The sequence below is a fragment of the Calypte anna genome, chromosome 20, assembly GCF_003957555.1.
Source record: "Calypte anna isolate BGI_N300 chromosome 20, bCalAnn1_v1.p, whole genome shotgun sequence".
NCBI lineage: Eukaryota > Metazoa > Chordata > Aves > Apodiformes > Trochilidae > Calypte > Calypte anna.
The window spans coordinates 6371756-6394544 of record NC_044265.1 but is presented as its reverse complement, the minus strand read 5'-3'; the positions used below and the strand labels follow the sequence as shown (position 1 = coordinate 6394544).

The window sequence follows — 22789 nt, the reverse complement described above, 5'->3', positions numbered from 1 at the left end:
GGAGCTGTGGAATCTTCCTTTGTTCAGTTCTCTGGTTTCACTGAGGATCTAATGATGAGTTTCTTGTTCTCCAGGAAACAGATGTATCTGGACATCAAGCAGCTTCCAAATTTTCCCATGTTCTACAAAAGGATGCCTTCCTTGTCTTCAGGTCGTTGTGCAAGCTGTCCATGAAACCACTTGGTGATGGACCACCAGATCCCAAGTAATGAGATTTGTATTTATTATACTCTCCTCTTCAGGTAGCTTTTGGAGACAGCTAAGTAGCTGCTGTAGAATAAAGCAGGTATTCAAAATTCACACATCAGGCCCATGCTTCAATTAGAATCTAAGATTGAAACTTGCTTCAAATTATTAAAAATGTAATTTGGGGGGGGGGTTTCTTATGTAAAGGGCTTAATAGTCTTGAAGCTGAAGTGACAGTATTTTTGAAGTATTTCATGGGGGAAAGGAGGAATGCATCTGAGTTGCATCTATTATCCTAGTTTAAGATAACAAAACTCCTGGGTAATCCCAAATCACTTGCAGGCTGATTTCCATCCCTCTTCCATCCCCCACGCTGAAATATATTAAAATGGCAGTACTTTCTTCTTGACATGGAGGAAATGCTGTAGTTTTTGTGTTGAATCCAAGTATGTGTTCAGAAATACAATAAGCATATTTAATGCTGAATATTTTTTTTAGGTCCCATGAATTGCGTTCGAAGGTAGTGTCTCTCCAGCTGCTTCTCTCAGTACTGCAGAACGCTGGTCCAGTTTTCAGGACACATGAAATGTTCATCAATGCAATCAAGCAATATCTTTGTGTTGCATTATCCAAAAATGGAGTCTCTTCTGTTCCTGATGTATTTGAGCTCTCTCTTGCCATCTTTCTGACGCTTCTTTCAAACTTTAAGACACATTTAAAAATGCAGATTGAGGTGAGTATTTTTATCTGTCATTTGTATGATACTCATTTTCAAATAAAAATATTGCAATGATTAAAAGACAGGCAGAATTTAGAAGTTGTGATCCTACTATTGTTGACTTACCAAACTAGTATATTAATACTGTATACAGTATAATATACAGCATATTAATACAGTATATTAATACTGTATTCAAATTTTAATACATGTGAGATCATACTCTTTAAGAGAAATTCTTGAATAGAAATTAATTTTTACATTTGATGTGGTTCTAGTAAGTTTCAGATCAAGTCCTTTACCTCATTTATTTTGCAGGTCTTCTTCAAAGAGATCTTCCTGAATATTCTAGAGACTTCTTCAAGCTCCTTTGAACACAAATGGATGGTGATTCAGACTTTAACTAGAATTTGTGCAGGTATTTCCGTTGTTGTGAAAAGTAGTCACTTCCTCTGACAGCAGCTGAAAGCTGTTTTGAAGACAAATGTCACATACAATGTTTAAGTGTGAAAAATAATTTTATCCCATAGTGCTAGAGTTAAATATCTGGATTCATCTCTAGTGCCTGCTTCAACTAGCTGATTGCTTTTAAAAATGCTATTATACTGAGTGCTAATACTCACACTTTCTTTTATTTTCAAGATGCCCAGTGTGTAGTGGATATTTATGTTAACTATGACTGTGATTTAAATGCTGCTAATATATTCGAACGCCTTGTAAATGATTTGTCAAAAATCGCCCAGGGACGAAGTGGGCATGAGTTGGGAATGACACCTTTACAGGTAAGACAAACAGATTTGAAAAAAAGGTGCTGTTTTTTGTAAATGGTTCTGACTCTATCATTTTGATACTTCCAGGGGTTTGTATTGTCTGTAACTGACTGATGTTACCTACGTTTTATTACCTAGCTAATTTGCAGCTGGATGCTGAAGCAGTACAATCAGTTCACATGGTGATTTTCCTGCATATTTGCATTGTGTCACTGGGCTTTTTCTGGGCTCGTTTTGTTGGGCTGCCATGGGAGGAGGGAGAATTGAGCATCCTATGGCTTATGAACCAGCGTTACCTTCATCATATGTTAGCTTTGCACACACTTCCTGTGACTTACTTCTGACAGAAGTATTTGGAAGTGAAAACCAGGACACTGATGTTTCAGACTTTGAATAGAACTGTTTATTGTAAAGCTAAAGTGGTAACATGCTTGTCTTGCTTGGGAAGAAATCTGACACTGAAATCTGGCTTACTGGTTGTCCTAATGGTTCATGCTACAAAGCAGCCACATTTAGGATTTGGTGTTTATTGCCCATTGGTTGTACTTATCAGTTGTCAACAGACAACCTGCTGAAAGTAGCTGGAGTGTGTCCTGGCATCAGGCTGGTTGTGGTTGCTTTTGGCCCAGATTATACAACTCAAGTTGTCAAGAAGTAGACACTTTGTATAACCAGTAAATTTCCCCTTAACTGCAGAACTTTCTAAAACTTGAATGTTGTGATGCAATAGCTTCTAAAAACTTGTGGATATATGTGTATGATTTTTATTTGGTTGGTTTTTGGTTTTTTTCAGGAGCTAAGCCTGAGGAAAAAAGGACTTGAATGTTTGGTTTCTATTCTAAAATGTATGGTAGAATGGAGCAAAGACCTTTATGTGAACCCTAATCATCAGGCTAGCTTAGGTAAGATTGCTATGGAGAGCCTTCCTATTTTGTTAGCAAGTTTCTCCCTGTGTTTATTGAGTGTTTAGAAGCTGTTCAGAAGTGTGAGTGCTAGGTTTTTACTTAATTATTTGTTTATACAAATGTAGTGTTTGACAGACAATTTTTGATGATGTTGCAGTAACCAACTCACCAAGTCTGTGGTTCAAATAACCAGGTTCTGTTTAAGAGTTTTTGATAGGTTATTGTAAACACTATAAAAGCTGGCTTATGTAGAACAAGATGTGACAAATCTTGCAGTTACCAAGTTTAAGAATTTCCCCATAGCTGCTGCTGCTTTCTGCCTTTTGTTGGATTATTTTAGGATTGCATCAATTCAACATCTTCATGTAGGGTAGGCTGCCAAAATGTATGTGATAAAATAAAATTATTCGTTCAGTTTTCTACTATAAAGTGTTACAAGTAAAAGCTTTTAGTAACTTTAGTCTCTCCCTGTTTATAAATAGGTTCATATAAACCATCTGAACAGGAAATGGCTGAAGGTAAGTGCCTTGAGAGTGGAGGGAGACGGAGTAGTGTCAGTTCCTTGGACTCCACCGTGTCATCAGGAGTTGGAAGTGTTGGTACCCAGACTGCTATCCCAGATGATCCTGAGCAATTTGAAGTCATCAAGCAACAAAAGGAAATAATTGAACATGGGATAGAACTGTAAGCCCAATATTACAGGAAACGAAATGTTCACTAGTAAAAAACCTGTTTCTTACAGTCATAAACAGTCAAACCTGTAGGGGCACTCTACAAATTTATTTTAATGCTAAAGACTCTTCCCTGCTGTTGCCAAAAGCTGATGCTGAAAGCTGTTGTAGTTAAAAAGAATTAAGTAAAATTTTGGGTGGAGTGTGATTTCACAGTTTTCCTTTGTGCTGATTTCAGCCCCGTAGGAGAGGAAAGTGTTTACATACTGGAGAGAAACTGATTTGAGCAGGCAGGCTTAATGTTGCCCTACAACTCTTAAACCATTTACTGTGTTTTACTGAAATAGACTTTAAAGAACTGAAACATACTCCAGCTATGCTTTACTTCTTTTTCATTCATTTGTGTCTGTGAATGCTATAAAAAGGTCTTGAACGGCAACATTTGTAGCATTTCATGAAAATTATCTGATTTGTAATATCTCAAAAGGGGTCAGGTTTTAAGTGAGCTTTCTAGTAGTAACTTCTAAGCTTATCAGCAACTGAATATACCTTGAGATGTAGCCTATGGTGTGATACAGTTAATATATTTGTTGCACATTGACTTTTTTCTAACTAGGAAAAAAGACAAGAGCTACAGTATAAATCTGTAGTTTAGAAGGGCTCTGTAAAACTAAAATTTTATATGCTGTAGTATTTTTCAACTATACGTCTCAGTTTTTCCATGTTCCTGTCTGAACAGGTTTAATAAAAAACCAAAGAGAGGAATACAGTATCTACAGGAGCAGGGAATGCTTGGCACTACTGCAGAGGACATTGCACAATTTTTGCAACAGGAAGAACGCCTCTGTTCTGTAAGACTACATGCAGCATTAGATAATTAATGTTCTTGTCCCACTCATCATCTCCCTCGTCTTCTGATGTCTGAATGCAGTCTGTTTCTAATTCATATTTCATTTATAGTTAACTCTTAACGAAGCTACCTAAATACCAATGCTACTTTCTCTTTCCTTGCTATCCCAGGCTTTTTAGTAAAGTATCTGTGTTTGCAATAAAGTGCAGAAGGGATTCCCCATAATTGGGAACATGCATTTTCTCTGTATCTGTTAGTGGTTCCTTGCCAGCAAAGGAGCATCTTGTACTGCAGTGCAAAGCATTTTCTACTGCATATGAAACTGGGCACAGTTCAGCTTTCCTTGGCTCTCCAGTAATGCAGATCTTACCTTGGGGAGTGAGGGAAGCAAGAATATGCAGACAAAAGGAATTTAAGGACACTGGTTTCTTGCCATCCCTCTAACAGTTGCCCTGCCTGCTCAATGGAGCATATCAGTCTTACAAAACTGACAGCTGTGTAATTCTTGTGCTATAAACTTTCTTGCAAAGCTGGCAGTTGGATTACACAGTAATAACTGTCTCTTGTGTTTTTAGACTCAGGTAGGGGAGTTTCTTGGGGAAAGCAACAAGTTCAACAAGGAAGTGATGTATGCCTATGTAGACCAGCTTGATTTCTGTGGAAAGGACTTTGTCTCTGCTCTACGTATATTTCTGGAAGGTTTTCGTCTGCCAGGTGAAGCCCAGAAGATTGACAGATTAATGGAAAAATTTGCTGCTAGATATATTGAGTGCAACCAACGGTAATTCAAAGTCTTTGTATTGGATAAATGCCTGGAGAACGGCTGGATTGTTTGTGTACCTTGGGGACAAAGTGCATTTCACACTCATACTGAGTTGGGAACTTCTCAAGGCTTATGTGAGGAGCAAATGTTGTTGCTGAACTCTTCAGTAGCTGGGCAGAATGGCAACTTTAGATAGATATGGTGATGCTGGCATTTTATTAAATCCCAAATACTTGCTAGAAAGAATTATTGGAGGAGAGAAGCCCTAAGTATGTTATGTTTGTGTTTTAGCTGTCCTGGTTCCCATTCCTTAGCCCCATCATTGAGTTGTTTTTGTATAATTATTTATGAAACACTGAGAGTAAAACATAGGCTGTTCTTTAGCTTTTGTAGAATTAGCCAGAGAATATGTATGATCTTTTGGGAATGTACTTGAAAATTCCAGTAACCACTGGTTTTCAATATTGTGAAGGTGATGCTTTTATATATTTTTCCTTTTTATTTCCATTTTAAAACTCCTGGGGCCTCATGGATTTCTAAAGACTAATTTTAGGCTCTCCTGGCTCTTCAGTTGAATGCGTAGCATTTATGGTTATTTTTCTTGCATGAGGAAATAGAGCTAATGGATTGAAGAATTTGGGCTCTAAAATCATGTTTTGTTTTTTTCCTCCCATAGGCAAACTCTGTTTGCTAGTGCTGACACTGCCTATGTTTTGGCATACTCTATCATAATGCTGACTACAGACTTGCACAGTCCACAGGTAGAAATTTAAAAAAACCTTGTAGAAGTTCGAATTTGTTAAGAACTCACATTAAAATCTGTTATCCAACTTCCATTCTTTTTTACAGGTAAAAAATAAAATGACAAAGGAGCAATACATTAAAATGAATCGAGGAATCAATGACAGTAAAGACCTGCCAGTAGAGTATTTATCTACAATCTATGAAGAAATAGAAGGAAAGAAAATTGCAATGAAAGAGACAAAAGAATATGCAATTACAACCAAGTGTAGTAAACCAAGTAAGGAGAAGCTAGGAACTGGAAAGGCCACAGTGCTCTTGCTGTACTCTTGCAATAACTTTCAGGATGACATGGTGGATTTCAGATCCCTTTTGAAAACATCTTTGTGCAATACATAAATTAGATTTAGAATGGCTACTATACATATTTGGAATGGAACTGGCTTAGTTATTACTTAATACTGCTACTTTTGTGATGGAATCATAGTTTTTTAAATGCGTCTGGCACCATTGCAGAAAGGCACTCAAAACTAGATTTGAGTGTGTTTTGTTTGTTTGTTTTCACAGAAATGTGAGAGGAAAATAGTAGAATTCTAACTGAAGGGTATTTTGAGCATGTCAGCCTAAGAAGCTGAAAATGACTGGTAGACTATGCCTCTCTGATGTCCAATGATTAGATCCTAACGTGGCATATAATAAAGGGCTGAATTAGTTACCCTGTATCGATAAAGGTCTTAAATTGGGGTGTGGGTTTGAGTGCTGGAGTTCCTTGCTTGCAGCCCGTGACAGCCTCCTGGATTCTAGCATTCTGGAAGATTTTTATCTTTAGATTTCATTTGCAATACCTTTATTTAGCATTTCATGATGTGCAATGCAAAGACACAGAGTATGCTCTTATTAAAAAGAAAACAATGCAACTTTGTGATGTTCTCTTTAGATGTAGCTAGTGAGAAGCAGAGGAGGTTGTTGTACAACTTGGAGATGGAACAAATGGCTAAAACAGCTAAAGCCCTCATGGAGGCAGTAAGCCATGCAAAGGCTCCTTTTACCAGTGCCACTCATCTGGATCATGTCAGGCCCATGTTCAAAGTGAGTGTGGGATTCTCTTTGTATCTTCATTGCCAAAAGTTTTATGCATGGGGAAAAAAGTGAAAAATTACTCTGAGGAGTTAGGAAATGCAACAGGTGGACTCCTGGGATGTATTTGGTTTCACTTGCCTGGTGTTTTAGGCTAAAATCATAACAGACTTATAAACTCAGTTTCTTCCTCTCCTCAGCTTGTGTGGACTCCATTGCTGGCAGCTTACAGTGTTGGCTTACAGAACTGTGATGACACAGAGGTTGCATCCCTTTGTTTGGAAGGAATACGCTGTGCAATTAGAATAGCCTGCATCTTTGGAATGCAGGTCAGTATAAAACTCAGCATGGGGTTTGCTAAAGGTAGTGTAGGCTGGGGGAGACAGGTAATGATTTATAAACTTATACACAGAAAACCAAGTGTCTCATCTACTTCCTCAATGTTAAAATATTACTGTCTTGTTTTAGTTTAAATGCTTGATACCATCAAGCTTTTCTTCAATGCTGCTTTCCTTTGATTGCTGAGTCTTCTATAAAGAGCATTTGCAAAAAGGCATCCTACCCTTCTTCAAACAAAAAGTGCTCTAATAATGCCTACTACACATAAAAGGAAAATTGTGTAGGCAGGCTGAGCAATCAGCTTTCTGTAGCTTTTCAAGGACTTCATTATGAGGGTTGTTTCTCTGTCTTACAGCTCGAACGAGATGCTTATGTACAGGCTCTTGCTCGTTTTTCCTTGTTGACTGCTAGTTCCAGTATTACAGAAATGAAACAGAAGAACATAGATACCATTAAGACACTCATTACAGTTGCTCACACAGATGGCAACTACCTTGGGAACTCTTGGCATGAGGTAAATTTTGACTATCTTAAATAGTGCAACTGCATTGTCCCTTTGAAAACTTGCAGGATTTTGTTCTACTTTCAGTCTTCAGTAACTGCGTATGTATTTTCTTGGAGTGTATTATCCAGGAGCCTTTTAATCAGCTCTGAAACAGTACTGCTGCTAACAGGGGCATTCCTGATGCATTCTGTTCTCTGGCACTAGTCTTGGCTACCTGATAGTATGAGCCAAAAGGTACTCAAGCTGATAAATTACTTGGACCTGGCTTACAGCATACCCTCACAAGTGCTTTTACAAGCCCAAGGGTTGTTGCAGTGGAGAAGTAAGAAGGAAGAGCTAGTCTATTCTGTGTTGATGACAAGGCACAATTTTGGCATTTTCACTGCCTACATTGGAAAATCATTATTCAGTTCCAGCAATAATTCTGTGTTTTCATCTTACTGGGACTATGAACTCTCTTAGAAGATCAGCTCACATTTATTTGTGGCTTTGGAAGCTGATGCTATGAGAAATAATAAAAAGGTTTCCTCTAGTAGTTACAGACTTGAGTTAGATTTTTGGGTCCTGTTAATTTTTTTTGTGTGTATGGGAATTATTCATGGCAGCTGGTGATCTAGAATGAATCAGTCAACTTGGTTTCCTGTTGTACCAGTAATGTTTCAGCTACATCAGAACTGTTACCATTGTCAGTTGTTTTAAAGGTTAGAGAACTTGGAAAGGTTATAAATATAAATATATGTTAGAAGTAAAATATTATAGTGTCAAAACAAATTATTTCAACATTTTTTGTTTTAGATCTTGAAATGTATTAGCCAGCTGGAACTAGCACAGCTTATAGGAACTGGAGTGAAAACTCGGTATTTATCTGGCTCTGGACGTGAAAGGGAAGGAAGCATTAAGGGCTACAGCTCTGGAGGGGAAGAGTTTATGGGCCTGGGATTAGGTAAGGTTAATAATCTTGGACTTCAAAGATGCACTTGTAAATAAAGTATGGTGAAAGTTTAATGATATAGATATTCAAAGATATTTATTTGCTTCCAGAGGAAGCTATATTAGTTTAATGAAACTGAGAAAAATAGAAAAAACCATACATTTCAAGATGTATTCATAATTAGCAAATCTGTACTAACTTTGTAATTGGATTAAGCTATTTAACAAAGCTTCTCAAGGTTTATTTCTTTGAAGATATTGTTGTCAAAACTGTTCTATCATGCTTAATAAGTCATGGGTTTGTCACCAGCATTATATGTTCTTCCTATCCATGCTCTTGTTTTTTTAATAATACAGAAGACATTTCCCTTCAGGAATTAATGGGTGTTTCATTGGTTGGTAATTGGTTTTCCAAAGTTTCTTATCTCTGCATATCTAGCTTGCTGTTCTATTTTTTCTTGTTCCTACAGCATGTGCAAGAAATAAATCTTAGGTTTTAAGCTAGAAATTAGAGGGAGAAGGCAAGTTGCCTTCATCTTTGGAGGACTGCCAAAGAAACCTTTTAATTTGAAAATACTCTGGAGTTTATGCTGTACACAGTCATGATGCTGAATATTACAGAACTGTGCCCAGCATTTACTACTTGTATCTGACTTAAATATTTTATTGTCGTATTTTAAAATAATTTATCATTTCCAATCTTATTAGCAACATTACATAATCTTAAATTAATAAACACAATGGTCAAAACACAATGCCTGAAGGCAAAAAATCCATAACTCTTACTGGATGTTTATTTTCATAATAATCTGGCACAGACCTGGCAAAGGCATAATCTGCACCATATAAATTACAAGATAATTGGAAGCAGTAGTTCCTTTTCTTTTTCTTCTTGTATATAGTTGGGGTTAATATGAGGTCACAGTTTCATGATGCAAAATACTGGGTTTGAATGACTTTTATTGCAGGTAACCTTGTTGGCAGTGCAGCTGATAAACGACATATGGCAAGCATTCAAGAGTCTGTGGGAGAGACCAGCTCACAGAGTGTAGTGGTGGCAGTAGACAGGTACCAAGAATATAGTTTCTTTCTGGGGGAAATCTGACTTGAAATTACTTACCATCCTCACTTTATTTACAGCCTCTGACACGGGTTTTTGTTGTTGAAGCATGCTTCTCTTATGGCAAGGAGATTTAGATGCTTTCTCTGGATGAAGCATGCTTCTCTTATGACAAGGAGATTTAGATGCTTTCTCTGGAAACAATAAATGTGTTTTTTTTAAAGACTATCATTAAATAGCAGTATAATTCATGTAGTGTGAAAAGGGGCATGGTGTTTATGCATGTGTTTTTGTGCTTTTTTTTTGGCATAAGCCAGTGAAGATGAGAGTTAAGTTGGCATTCAAGTACTGATACTTGCTTAGAGCACTAAGATGCAACTGACTTCTGTGGATGCACAGCTCAAACTGCAACTTACTTATTTTTTCCATAGGATATTTACAGGATCAACTAGGCTGGATGGAAATGCAATAGGTACGTATGGTGGCCATCTAGTGGGTTAGAGGAACTCTTGCAATGTAACATCCTGAACTTTACACTGCTGCCTTTTGCTGTTCAGTTGACTTTGTCCGATGGCTGTGTGCGGTGTCCATGGACGAGCTGGCAGCCCCGCACCACCCGCGCATGTTCAGCCTCCAGAAGATCGTGGAGATATCCTACTACAACATGAATCGGATCAGGCTGCAGTGGTCAAGGATTTGGCATGTGATTGGAGATCACTTCAATAAGGTATTTTTAAAAGTCAGTTTGCAGAACGTGCACGAATAGCAGGATTTCTTTAATCAGGTTTTTTTCTTCTGTGTTTTTGGTGGTGTAGGTTGTGATATTTAAAAAGCGTTTCCATTAAAGGTGCTGAAAGGAAGCACCTATTTAAAAATCTCAAGTGTATAAACAGAAATGGAAATGTTTATGGGAATGATCATTAATCATTTCATTATTATCTTTTTGATCAAACGTCAGGTTTTCCTCTAAAATAAATATAAATGATCCTGAAACAACAAAATTGTTTTTCTTAGGAAACTGGGATATGCTTGAGTGGGCTTTTTTAACCTAAGATTTTTTAATTATTTTGATGTCTAGCTGACTGTTATAGTTCTGTGCTTGCTGTATACAAACTCTAATGACTGAGGCCCTTTCCAAAAGTAATCCCTTATTTTCTAAATATCTGAAAACTAGAATGTGCTAGCACTTTTTAATGGACTTAGATGAAACTTGAGTATTGAATCTGTTACTCATATAAGCAACACTTTAGCTGCTAAGTGTTTAAAAATACTATATTCTTCCAGGTTGGATGTAACCCTAATGAAGATGTTGCCATCTTTGCAGTGGACTCACTAAGGCAGCTGTCAATGAAATTTCTTGAGAAGGGAGAGTTAGCCAACTTCCGCTTCCAGAAAGATTTCCTGAGGCCTTTTGAGCATATTATGAAGAAAAACAGGTGTGATGCACTGCAGTTTTTGTGTTAGCTTGCTTTAATCTTAAGCATGTTACTTGGTGTACTTCAGATTGTTGTGCACATAGAAGTGGCACAGTTATTTTGTGCCCTGGTAGAATTGTGCCACTCATGAAAGTCTTACTTGACTTTTTTTCTGTCTTTTTTTTTTATTTAAGGTCTCCAACTATTCGGGACATGGTAATACGCTGTATTGCTCAGATGGTGAACTCTCAAGCTGCTAATATTCGTTCAGGCTGGAAGAATATCTTTGCAGTCTTTCATCAGGCAGCATCAGACCATGATGGGAATATTGTAGAGCTGGCCTTTCAAACTACAGCACACATAGTTAGTAAGTAATGTTTGACAAATATGAGTACCCAAATTAGATTAGCTGCTGTGATTCTTGTTTAAGAGGCCTGTCTGAATAAGACTTCTGTATTTCCAGGTAAATAAACACAACATCTTGCAGCCAGACTGTTTAAACTCTGCACCTAGATCTTATCTGTAGTCTTGTGATTGCTATGGACAGGAAAAACTAGATATAGATATCCTGCTATAGAACTCAAGTCTGGAATAAATTCAATAAGTTTGTATGTTGCCCCATCTGTCACAAGAAGTTTCAGATTAACAAATGCATTTCATGAACATCAGTGCTGATTCAGTATCTTATGATGAGCATTATGAAGCTTGTGACTTTGAGACTGCTGGCAGAGCTGAGTTCATACAGCTTACCTGCTCTGAAACTGTCTTTGGGCAATATATCACTGCCACTTTCAACAGAAGAGTTCAGCTCAAACATTTTTGTAATGGATCCTAAGTACTGATCACAGCTTTCTTAAATGTCCTGAAACTGTTCTCTTCCCATTAAGTAGCATGGAGAAAAAGAGCTATGGACAGTATTAATAAAAGCAGACAGTAACAGAACTTTTTTTGTTAACTTGCACAGTTCTTGGAAGTTGTAGTATGCTTAACAGATTGTACAGAATATGAATAAATTCAGTTTGGGTAATTTAGGTAAATTTAGGTAACTTCATTTGCAGCAAGGAAGCTAACATCAAGCTTTGCTCCTGTTATATCAAAATATTTTAAGAACTTCGGGTTGCATATGCTATGGAAGGAAACTATGTAAGAAGCTGTGAAATAATTTTGGTGGTGAGTTGGGATAGGGGACCATACTTAATCTATAAGATCTCATCCTCTCATGTTTGTCCATTTGGTAGTGGGCTGACATATATAGCTCAGTGCCTGTTCATCTTTGCATTTCAGTAGCCGTACATTTTTAAGTGGTTTTTTTGTTTTGTTCTTTACAGCAAACATTTTTCAACAACACTTTCCAGCAGCAATTGATTCATTTCAGGATGCAGTAAAATGTCTTTCTGAATTTGCCTGTAATGTGGCATTTCCAGACACCAGCATGGAAGCGATCAGACTTATTCGGTATTGTGCAAAATATGTTTCAGAAAGACCACAGGTATTTTTTTTTTCATTTTTACCCTTGTGAATTCTTAGGCTGTCTTCTACTGGTCACTGAGACTAATCTTGTAACTAAGAGCTTTCAGATTCAGACTTAAGTCTCCCAGCAGTGAATGTTTGTATTAAAAGCTTATGCAGAATTAGAAGTATTATTAGGGTGTTATTTAAGCAGTCTACCAGGACTAATTAAGAAAACTTAAGTCTGATTAGTGCAAATTGGAAATAACTGAATTAATTAGCCCATTTTTTTCTATGGTGTTAGGGTGTAAACGATACTCCTTCTTCTGTCACTCTATTTATGTCTAGTTAAGTTTGTTACAAATGTGCATATATTTCTACATCAGTCTATTGTGTGAATACTTTATATAATAATCACTTTGCTGAAAAGAGCCTGGAGTTGGTAAGCAGTTGTAAGCAGTTCCCATTGCAAGATGGACCTGCTGTGTCCAGTATGCCAGAAAACTGTAGAACAGGTTTATACGAAACTTGAATTTCCTTATTACCTATATTTATATCATTGTTGCCTGTCAGAACTTAAGTAAAATGGGTTTAAATATTTTTTTCATATCTTCCAGTGTTTTCACTGATAGTTATGATAGTTATGTCTTAGAGTTATATTTTACAGGATTTGAGTGTTATGGTAGAATCTAAACCTGTCAGATTTAGAGATTTTTTGTGTGTGTGATTACTTTTTTAAAAATATCTTTTTCCCTGCCCACCTCCAAGGTGTTAAGAGAATACACAAGTGATGACATGAATGTTGCTCCTGGGGACAGAGTGTGGGTCAGAGGATGGTTTCCCATTTTATTTGAACTTTCTTGTATCATCAACCGTTGCAAACTGGATGTTCGAACAAGGTAATAGAGCTTTTTAAATTATTATTCAGTTAGTGAAGAGATCACAGGTATGCATTTTAATGTCCTTTCCTATGTTTGTGTTTGTTTACAGAGGCCTAACAGTGATGTTTGAAATAATGAAGAGTTATGGCCATACCTTTGAAAAGCACTGGTGGCAAGATCTGTTCAGAATTGTGTTTCGGATTTTTGATAATATGAAACTCCCTGAACAGCAAACAGAGGTAAAAACAAAAGGCAAGCTAAGGTTAGAGCTGCTTTTTTGAGAACTCAAATGATCAAGGCAGCAGTTTGTATAGTTTATCTTGTCAGTGTATTTCTACCTCAAACTGCCCCAGAACTGATAACGTTGTTTTATTATTTTGTAGTATTCTGTGGTTTGTATGGAACTTACAGTAACCAGTGACCTCTCTGTCTGTTCTGTCTGAGTGTTCTCAAGGAGAATGTTCACACTTTGTTGTGAAAACGTGTAGTTCTCTGAGCAGTATTCATATAAATGCTTCTGATAAGACATCTGTAGTACCCAGACTTTTTTAGTTTTATCTAAATTCTGCTCCTCCTCCATGTCCTTTGTTGAACAAGTGCTGTCATCACACAAGGAGCTGCATACAAACACAGTTTTCATTTTTTCTCATAGAAATCTGAATGGATGACCACTACATGCAACCATGCACTTTATGCAATCTGTGACGTATTTACACAGTTTTATGAAGCTTTAAATGAGATCCTTCTTCCTGACATACTTGCACAGTTACACTGGTGTGTAAAACAAGGTAGCTTATTTACTTGTATCTTTTGATGTATTTTTAAAATTCTCATTACTTGAAAAGGGCAAAGCTAACTGAATTTTGGAAGAATGATTCTATCATAATTAGGACAATATGAAATAGATGAATGCAGTATTTTAAATATTCTAGCATCATTCTATTTAATCAGTGAGCAACATTGTCAATGTGTTAATAATGTGTTCATGGTGCTATTGTGGCAAAGCAACAGCTTTTAAAGAATTGTACCAATATTCTGCCAACAGCCTTTCCCTATTTGACTGCATGGTTAAATTACCTCATTTATTTATGCATATGTATGCATTTTGAGGATTTTTGGTTTTGGTTTTTTTTTTTTTTTTCATTTTTCTTCCTCCCCCCTCCTCTCCCACCTTTGCTCAAGCATCTACTACTTCTAGATAAGACTTTCTAAAGAATGTGATTTCTTTCAGGCTCCAACTCTTATGCCTGAAATCCTGCATATTGCTAGCATGGAATATGAGAAGGAAATCCTAAGTTTCTAATTGTTCCTTTTCCTTCCTTTGTCTCACTGTACCGTTTCCTTTTGCTTCTCTCTTGTCATTTATCTTCCCTGTTTGGATTTCAGTCTCATGAATTCTATTTCTAAACACTGTTTTCTTATTCAGTAGATTTTTAAGCTTGATATTATTGTAATACACTTCATAAGTAGGCTTTGGCTAAGTTACTCTGTGTTTCACAATATTGTTAAAAATGTTTAATGGAGCTGTAATACAGAATGCTTATTTTTTCATTGATATTATAGAAGCTGATGAGTATGGAACATTTATTTCACAGATAATGAGCAGTTGGCTCGATCAGGTACAAACTGCCTAGAAAACCTGGTAATACTAAATGGACAGAAATTCAGCCCTGAAGTCTGGGGCCAGACATGCAATTGTATGCTAGAAATCTTCAAAACTACTATTCCTCATGTGTAAGTTCATAAACTTAATTCTTACACTAATACCTAATTCCAGAGCTATTATGTTTACCTATTCAATTTTTTTTTTTTTGACTTTGTAAAGCTTGCTGACATGGAGGCCTGCAGGGATGGATGAAGATTCAGCTGAAAAACACTTGGTAAGAGTTAATTCAGTGCAGCAAACTAACTGTGATCTGTATTAGGCTGGTTTCCAAAATATTTTATTGTAATGAATACAACTGGAAAAAAGTACTGGAATTGACATGGGCTTGTCTTTGTTGTTGTTTGAAAATAAGATATAAAAAATGGATGCAGGATGCCTTTGAGTCTAAAATTAGTAAAGAAATCTGAAAACTGATAGCTGGTTGGTAGTTACTGTATTGGATTGCTAGAATCGTTCTGCATTCTCTTCTAGGATATAGACCTAGATCACCAGTCTTTAAGCAGCATGGATAAAAATGCTTCAGAAAGAGGACTAAGTCAATTTTCTAATCCAACAGATGAAAGCTGGAAAGGTGGTCCATACACAAGTAAGGAAAACTTTCAAGTTTAATTAATTTTATAGCCAGTTTTACTCCACTTCTGTAGTTTTGTAGAGAATATTTTGGGGAACTAAAAGTTGAGGTCTATTTTTACAACTTGTGTTTATGCCTTCCAGAGAAATTTTCTCTTTATAAGATAATCACAGCATCACTAAATATCAAAATGCTAATGCTAATGTAGTCTTTTGATAGCCTGTTGTAAGTGGTGTATTATAAATTTGCTTCTGAAACTTCTGTTGCTCCATTTCATTAGACCAGAAGCTATTTGCTGGCCTCCTTATTAAGTGTGTGGTACAGCTGGAATTGATACAGACCATTGATAACATAGTGTTCTATCCAGCAACAAGCAAGAAGGAGGATGCTGAACACATGGCTGCAGCTCAGGTACCACCAGATTTATGTATAAACTTGGTGTGTCGGTGAAGTACAAAGATGAACCAATGCTTTAAAGTGTGTTTACAAAGTAAAATATATAATCTCTTCCTTTTTTTAACTTGCTGCACTACCCTGAATGTGTGTGTCACTACTCATAATCTACAGTATTTTGACTCCCTACTTGTAGTCTACCTGTTTGATACTAAAAATAATGGGATTTAGTGATACGTAGTCTGTGAAGTATCGAAGTCTCTTTAGCTACATAAAAACAATGTTATTGACAGTCTTCTCTCCTTTCTCCCTCCCCTCAACCCACCTTAGAGAGATGCATTGGATGCAGATATCCACATTGACACAGAAGATCAAGGAATGTATAAATACATGTCTTCACATCACCTCTTTAAGTTACTAGATTGTCTACAAGAATCTCATTCATTTTCAAAAGCCTTTAATTCAAATTATGAACAGCGAACTGTGTTATGGAGAGCAGGTAAGGCTTTTATTTTTAGTTTGATAAAAATACTGAGCTCCACACAAAGCTTTAGCTTTAGAACTACCAGTGCAATAATCTCTACAGTTAATCTTAGTGCTGTGTGCTTTTATTCCTTGTCTCTTTCCTGTGTTTTGTTTTTTTTTTTAATTCAAGTAGAGCTACACAGTTGGTACTACATTGTATTGGTGGTATTGTATGAAATAACTTTTTATAAAGATATTGGAGGAGCAAATACTATCTGGGCAAGAAATCATAACTGTTTGCCTAGTGTGGGTGGTGTTGATAAACTTTACCTCTTGGCTAGTAGCTAGAAATGTGAATGTTTTCTCTCTCCCTATGTGTAACTGATCTCTAGGGTTCAAGGGTAAATCAAAACCCAATCTCTTAAAACAAGAGACCAGCAGCCTGGCTTGTTGCTTGAGAATACTCTTCCGAATGTATGTGGATGAAAGCCGCCGGGACTCCTGGGATGCCATACAACAGCGACTGCTGAGGTGAGAGCAGCAGCTGGGCTCTGCTGCCTGCTGTTTTCAGACAATGTTGCATCCCTGGGTGACAAGTGCTCTATTTTAAGTTGCTGAACAGAGTATATAAAGTATCTGAAGATAGATGACCAGTGGTAATGAAAAGTTTATTCATCAATAAGGATGCAGTCAGCTCAGAATAAATGAAGTGCCTCTTGTCTGATTTAAGTTTTCTTTACAAAAGTTGTGGTGTATGAATACTTTCACATCTGAGTACATAATGATATTCAGAGGTACAGCAGGATACAGTAATACAGACAGAGTGCAGTATAAGCTGCTCTATATGTGGAACTTGGGGAAATACAGAAGATCATTCTAAATGAATATAAAAAGGTATTGGGGTCCCCTTTATTTGAGGAGTTGTGGATACATGGGTACATGAAAGTTCAGAGTACTAATCTCTACACAAGTATAAAAAGCTTTTAAACTTATAAACTTATAAACTTATAAAAAGCATTTTAAACTTATCATTGGCACTAATGCAGTGGATTTCAGTAGCATTCTGATTTACCAGCATCTATGGATTTATTAATCTTCCAGTGTATAAAAGGGGAGGTTCCATTCTTTCTTAAATTAAAATGGCACCCACAGAAAAGCCATAGTAACCGTGGTACAGATCATACCTTTTATTGACAGTCCATAGCAAGGGCCAAAAATGTATTAATGCAGTAGTAATCCCTCTAATCCATGATGCTGAGCTCTGCAGATATTTATTAAAGCTGTCTAGTTTTGGAGAGAGAACTCTTCTATGTTGCTGCTGCCTAAGTTGTCCCAATGTTAGGATTAGGAAGTAATGTTTAAAGGTTAAAGGGGACAACACTTCTAATTACAGAAAGTTTAGAAGGAAAGTCAGTGAAAATTATTACAGTTCAGTTATCTCTAACAACTACTGCAAAGAGAAAAATAATCAAAACAAATTTATGTAATTGAAGTTGTTGCATGACACTGAAAAATTTCTAATGAAAATTCATCTGACTTGAAAAAAAGCCATTATGAGAGGATAAACTACATGTTATATGTGTGTTTTCTTTATGGTTTGTCTGAACTGTGTCATCTCCTCAGTGTATGCAGTGAGGCCCTGGCATATTTTATTACTGTGAACTCAGAAAGCCACAGAGAAGCTTGGACCAATCTCCTGCTGTTGCTTTTAACAAAAACACTAAAAATCAGTGATGAGAAGGTAAGAACAGGCTGGAAGCAATCTCTGTTTGCATTCAAGTTTGGTTTATTTTTTCATTTCTGCTTCTGCTAAATTTAGTCTTTATTATCATCCATAATTGGATGACACCATTGCAAGGTGTCTACTTTACTTGTTCACACAGAGCATATTCTCTATAATATACAGCATAATATAGAATATTCTCTATATAATATACAGCAGCTCTTGTGTCTCTGGTTTTTGCAAGCATTCCCCATTGTAACAGTCAGACTGCATCCAAGAAATTCACATTTGTATAGAAATATTGATAGAATTACTGTAGAGCTTTTATATAAAATCACACTGCAAAAAAGGATGGGCTTGTGCTTCTGGGCAGGTGTTTTTACAAGCAGTCCCTGATACCTACCTCTAGTCTGAGAAACCCCTGAGTCACAACACAGTCTGACTGTTTTAGCCAAGTAAAGCCAAATGCATGCTTTGTGTGGTTTCCTGTAGGCATCTTCTAAGGCTGCTGCGAAAAAGTAGAGATTGGGCTTGATGGCCCTTTGGCTGTCCAAGGGGCCCTTCAGTTGGGTGAGACCTTGTGTTTTAACAAGCTGCTGTACCCATGAATGTGGAAAATCTCTGCACTTTCCTATAGCAATAGAGAATAACATGCTCTTTTCATATCTTCTTTGATAGTTCAGGGCACATGCTTCAACATATTATCCATACTTGTGTGAAATCATGCAGTTTGACCTGATTCCTGAGCTTCGAGCTGTGCTACGGAAGTTCTTCCTGCGCATAGGTGTTGTGTTCAAAATCTGCGTAACAGAGGAGCAGATAAGGACAACTGGGATGAACTTACCCTCGTGATATCCCTGGGCAGGGTTGGAAACTGCTATTTGTACATACAGCAATGTTCCAGAGATGGATTAAAGGGGATGGTGATAAAATGGGACCCTGGTGTATCAAGAGAGTGGCACGGTTACTCTTACCACACTGGCATTTGTGGAAGAGGGGAAAAAAATCCTGTTCTGTCCATCTAACAAAACTATCAGCAGTTTTGTTTAAATTAAATTATTGCTTACAGAGTTAATACAGTAGATGTAAAGTCTTTGTTTCAATGCTAGTCATCCTTATGATCAGGTTTGTCTCTTCTAGTCTTTTATCAGTTGTTCAGTCTTGCATCCCAGCTAAATCTGATAAATCCGCTGGGTTCTTCAATAGAAATTATGCCCCTTGGAAACACTGAATATAGTTGTGTAGCCTTGTGATGTTAGCACATGTGTTCATAATAAAATATACTGCAGTGGCTAATGATGGCCTAAGATCATTCTGGGTTTTTCTTCTGTGTACATGACCAGATCAGGCAGCGTGTTAGGGTTTTTGAAGTGAACAGCACAGAGGGTATCTGGGGAAAGGGTTTTCTCTTGTTCAGCAAATTCATTTTTAAAGCCTTTTTTTAATATCAGTGCTTCCTCTTCTGAAACTTATTTTTGGTTTTATGGAAGATTTTGCATCAGGAGCACACTATAGCATTTACTCTATTTAGCTTGGTAGTCTTGAGTTAAAGGCATTTAAAAAAAAAATCTACAACTTTTACACTTTTCCATTTATTTTCATACATTGACAGATCATGGACAGAGCATATACAGTAATATTAAAAACAAGGTTCAGAACAAATAAAACCACCTTTTTTTTACCCTATTCAGTAAAAATTGTGTCTGTTTAGCAAAGTCTTGTCCTTAATACATAGCAGGTTCTGTCTCTTTTTTACTGCAGACCTGCAACTTGAATTGTCTTTTTGTGCAGATTGCTTGTTCCTGTTGTGATCTAAAAGAACACTGAATTCTCATGGAACTGCTCTAGTAAAATTAAATTAATTCATGTACTGTAAGAGTTAGCAATACATTTCTAAGCTTTGGAAAGTATTTGTGAGTCGAGTGTGACTTAACACTGCAGCTTTGCTTGCCCTAGAGATTTTCTTTCTTTGAAATACATCAGTTTTCTGAGAACTGTTTCCATGATAGAGTACCAGGTGACCATTGTAGTATTGCAGGACTGAGGTCTGTCCTTTGAACTAATTGTAATTTCAAGTTTTAAGCCTTCATTAAACTGGAAGAGAGTGGCAGGGCAGAGAGGTTCCACTTCCTAAAATAACGTCAACAAGTGTTGTATTAACTAACATGTTACCCATATTACCCAAATGGAAAATATAACAGTATTTTAAAAAACCAAAAACAACCAAACAGAAAAATGTACACAATATACTTGAATTAGTATTAAGTGTTTAACCTGTTTTGAGTTTCCTAGTACGGTGGCTAGGTTGTATTGGGATATTCCACCCTCAGATGTTTGGATTTGGATTTGTAAGGTTTTCTTCTTGTTTGTTGTTTTATTATTTTTATTTTGTGAGCTATTTCCAAAGGGTTCATAGGGTGCTCTGCAGTTAACAGTCTTGCTCTAATAAGCATTGTTTGGGAATGGTTTTGCAGTCAATAGTTGTGGTAAGGCTTTCACATTTTTATCTTTAATTTTTACCAAAGAAAAATAAATGGTGGTTGTGGCAGTAACTTTTAAATACCCATTAGATTAAACCTTTACACTAAAATTTAGTAGGAGGGTCTATTTTACAATAAGAACAGACTGAAAAATAAACAATGCTGATGTTTAACTTGCTGCATTTGAAATACCCTTTTGTGTTGCATTTAGTATAGATGCTTATTCCCTGGTAATGTCACTTCATAAATTCCAGTAAAAATTATTTATTTTAGTTCTGCTTATATCTGTAAGAACAGGTTATCCCTTTTCTTCTGTCTCTAGATAATTCTAAAAAAAAAAATATTTGACACTTTATTGTTCAGATTTTTGAATGTCACTGCCTCATACTGAATGTATTACCCTCATCTCCTATCAAAAACTTGTTCCAGTAGCATGCTTTTTCTGTGGTTTTGTTTCAAAAGCCTTACAGCTCCTGTCTTGAAATAAGTCTCTTTAGTTTTTAGACCCTGAATTGATTTACAGTTGCATTGTGGGCTTTCTTTACACTTATCCTATCACAGCATATAGAATAAGGGCCTTTAATCAATCCTTCCCTTCAGCCTTAGTTCTGAGACTGTTCCTTTACTTCAGTAAAACTTTTATTGTATTTAAACCATTTATAAACTGCTGAAATTAGGTATACTACTCTGTATACACTACTCTGTAGTGTATGAAGGAGAAGGGGGACTGGAATGCAGTTGGATTATAATAGCCTTAATCCTGTCAATCATTGGGAATTGATTGTTAAAGCAATAAGAATGGTTTGCTAAGCAGGATCCAGGACTCGGGTGTATTCACATCACCTGTTTGGTTTCCTTTGTACAGTCAGAAAGATGATAACCCACAGACATCTTAATGAAGTTAAAAGCACTGAGCCAAAACTCCTGCAGTAGTCACTGCTGGTTCTGATCCTGTCCTGACCTTGCTGACAGAGGCTTCATCTGCCTGTTTTGGTTTATTGGTTTTAATGGAACTGTGAGTGAGACAAGGTCTGTGTCAGCACATCCTGGTAGGGATCAAGACATCTGTGCAATACATGGAGTAATAAAAAATAACCTCTTAGACTTTTAAAGTAGTGTTATGCAACAAATTAACCTGATTTACCCATAATGGTATAAATATGGAGACTGCATGGTATTTGCTATTCTTATTTTGGAATCCTCTAAGAAATCAGTTGGCAGGGGTGGATGCTAATGAAGAAAACCTTAAAGTCCCTTTCATCTTGATTCTGTTGTGTCTTACAGTACAATAAAATAGTATTTTTACAGAGGTTTTTCATGTCTGGGCTCTTGCTTTCCAAATTGTAAACAGAACAATCTAAATGCACGTCCACTTATACAAGCAAACAGCTCCTGGACTTTAGCTCAGTCTTATTGTTAAGAATGAGAAAGATTAAAAATAGTAACTTTAAGTCTGAAGTAGAACTAAGCTTTTCCTGTCAGAAGTACAGTTCCCTTTAGTATGTAAATCATTTGTTGAGCACCTTTAATGTTATTTCTGTGTAAAAATGTATGTTTTCACATATTTAAAATGCCTAAGTTTTTTTAAGATCTCCATATTAAGTGCATTTAATATCAGTAATTTAAAGAGCATTCCTTGCCCAATGGATGTATACATTTTTAAGAATACCAAAATTATATGAAAACCTATGTAAAGTTTTCTACATGAAAATACTATGTACAATACTGTTATAATAGTTAATCAAGTGGTATATCAATAAAGTTTTAAGAAGTGGTGTTTGTTTTGTCATGGAGTTTATGAGGTGGCTTTTAACGGGACAATTTCTCATTGGTGGTAATTATGGGGCTCTCACGGAGAAGGGTTGGTGGGATTATTAATATATTGCGGTAAACACACCCCTCGCTGCCTTCCTCAGTCCTTGGACCCGCTCTTTTCCTCACCAGGCCCCTCCAGCGCTCTCCTGCCTTTCCAACTCCCTCACTTTCTGCCCTCCCGAGCCCCCCGGCCCACACCCTCCCCCAGCCCCGTTCCTCCGAGCGCCGGGCCGCCTCCTCGTACCCCGGACCCGGCTGCCGCCTGCTGCGTTCCTCGGGAGCCGCTCACTCTCCCCCCGGGCAGCCGGGGCCTCGCCCCCCGAGCCCCCCCCGGCCCAGCCCGAGGCCGCCAGGCCCGGTTCCGGTGGCTACGAGAGGCGCCGCGGGGCCTTGTGGGAAGAGGCTGCGCATTGGCT

General features: G+C 37.1%; 1 protein-coding gene across 2 annotated transcripts in view; it reads left to right on the top strand.

The window, feature by feature from the left end:
- Positions 1 to 22331, top strand: part of ARFGEF2 (ADP ribosylation factor guanine nucleotide exchange factor 2) — a 33654-nt gene extending 11323 nt beyond the window's left edge. For both annotated transcript variants that reach the window (XM_030462903.1, XM_030462904.1), the window contains exons 9-39: positions 75 to 205; positions 685 to 919; positions 1223 to 1322; positions 1547 to 1686; positions 2468 to 2576; positions 3062 to 3263; positions 3990 to 4101; positions 4676 to 4881; positions 5540 to 5624; positions 5713 to 5884; positions 6542 to 6693; positions 6882 to 7010; positions 7376 to 7534; positions 8321 to 8468; positions 9424 to 9523; positions 9947 to 9987; positions 10073 to 10242; positions 10800 to 10951; positions 11125 to 11297; positions 12259 to 12419; positions 13148 to 13278; positions 13370 to 13499; positions 13913 to 14048; positions 14856 to 14994; positions 15086 to 15140; positions 15398 to 15512; positions 15778 to 15908; positions 16221 to 16389; positions 16748 to 16886; positions 17979 to 18096; positions 18757 to 22331. In XM_030462903.1, the coding sequence (XP_030318763.1) occupies positions 75 to 205; positions 685 to 919; positions 1223 to 1322; positions 1547 to 1686; positions 2468 to 2576; positions 3062 to 3263; positions 3990 to 4101; positions 4676 to 4881; positions 5540 to 5624; positions 5713 to 5884; positions 6542 to 6693; positions 6882 to 7010; positions 7376 to 7534; positions 8321 to 8468; positions 9424 to 9523; positions 9947 to 9987; positions 10073 to 10242; positions 10800 to 10951; positions 11125 to 11297; positions 12259 to 12419; positions 13148 to 13278; positions 13370 to 13499; positions 13913 to 14048; positions 14856 to 14994; positions 15086 to 15140; positions 15398 to 15512; positions 15778 to 15908; positions 16221 to 16389; positions 16748 to 16886; positions 17979 to 18096; positions 18757 to 18930 (4314 nt within the window). In that variant the 3' untranslated portion in view covers positions 18931 to 22331. The remainder of the gene's footprint in view (positions 1 to 74; positions 206 to 684; positions 920 to 1222; positions 1323 to 1546; positions 1687 to 2467; positions 2577 to 3061; positions 3264 to 3989; positions 4102 to 4675; positions 4882 to 5539; positions 5625 to 5712; positions 5885 to 6541; positions 6694 to 6881; positions 7011 to 7375; positions 7535 to 8320; positions 8469 to 9423; positions 9524 to 9946; positions 9988 to 10072; positions 10243 to 10799; positions 10952 to 11124; positions 11298 to 12258; positions 12420 to 13147; positions 13279 to 13369; positions 13500 to 13912; positions 14049 to 14855; positions 14995 to 15085; positions 15141 to 15397; positions 15513 to 15777; positions 15909 to 16220; positions 16390 to 16747; positions 16887 to 17978; positions 18097 to 18756) is intronic.
- Positions 22332 to 22789: the final 458 nt, after the last annotated feature.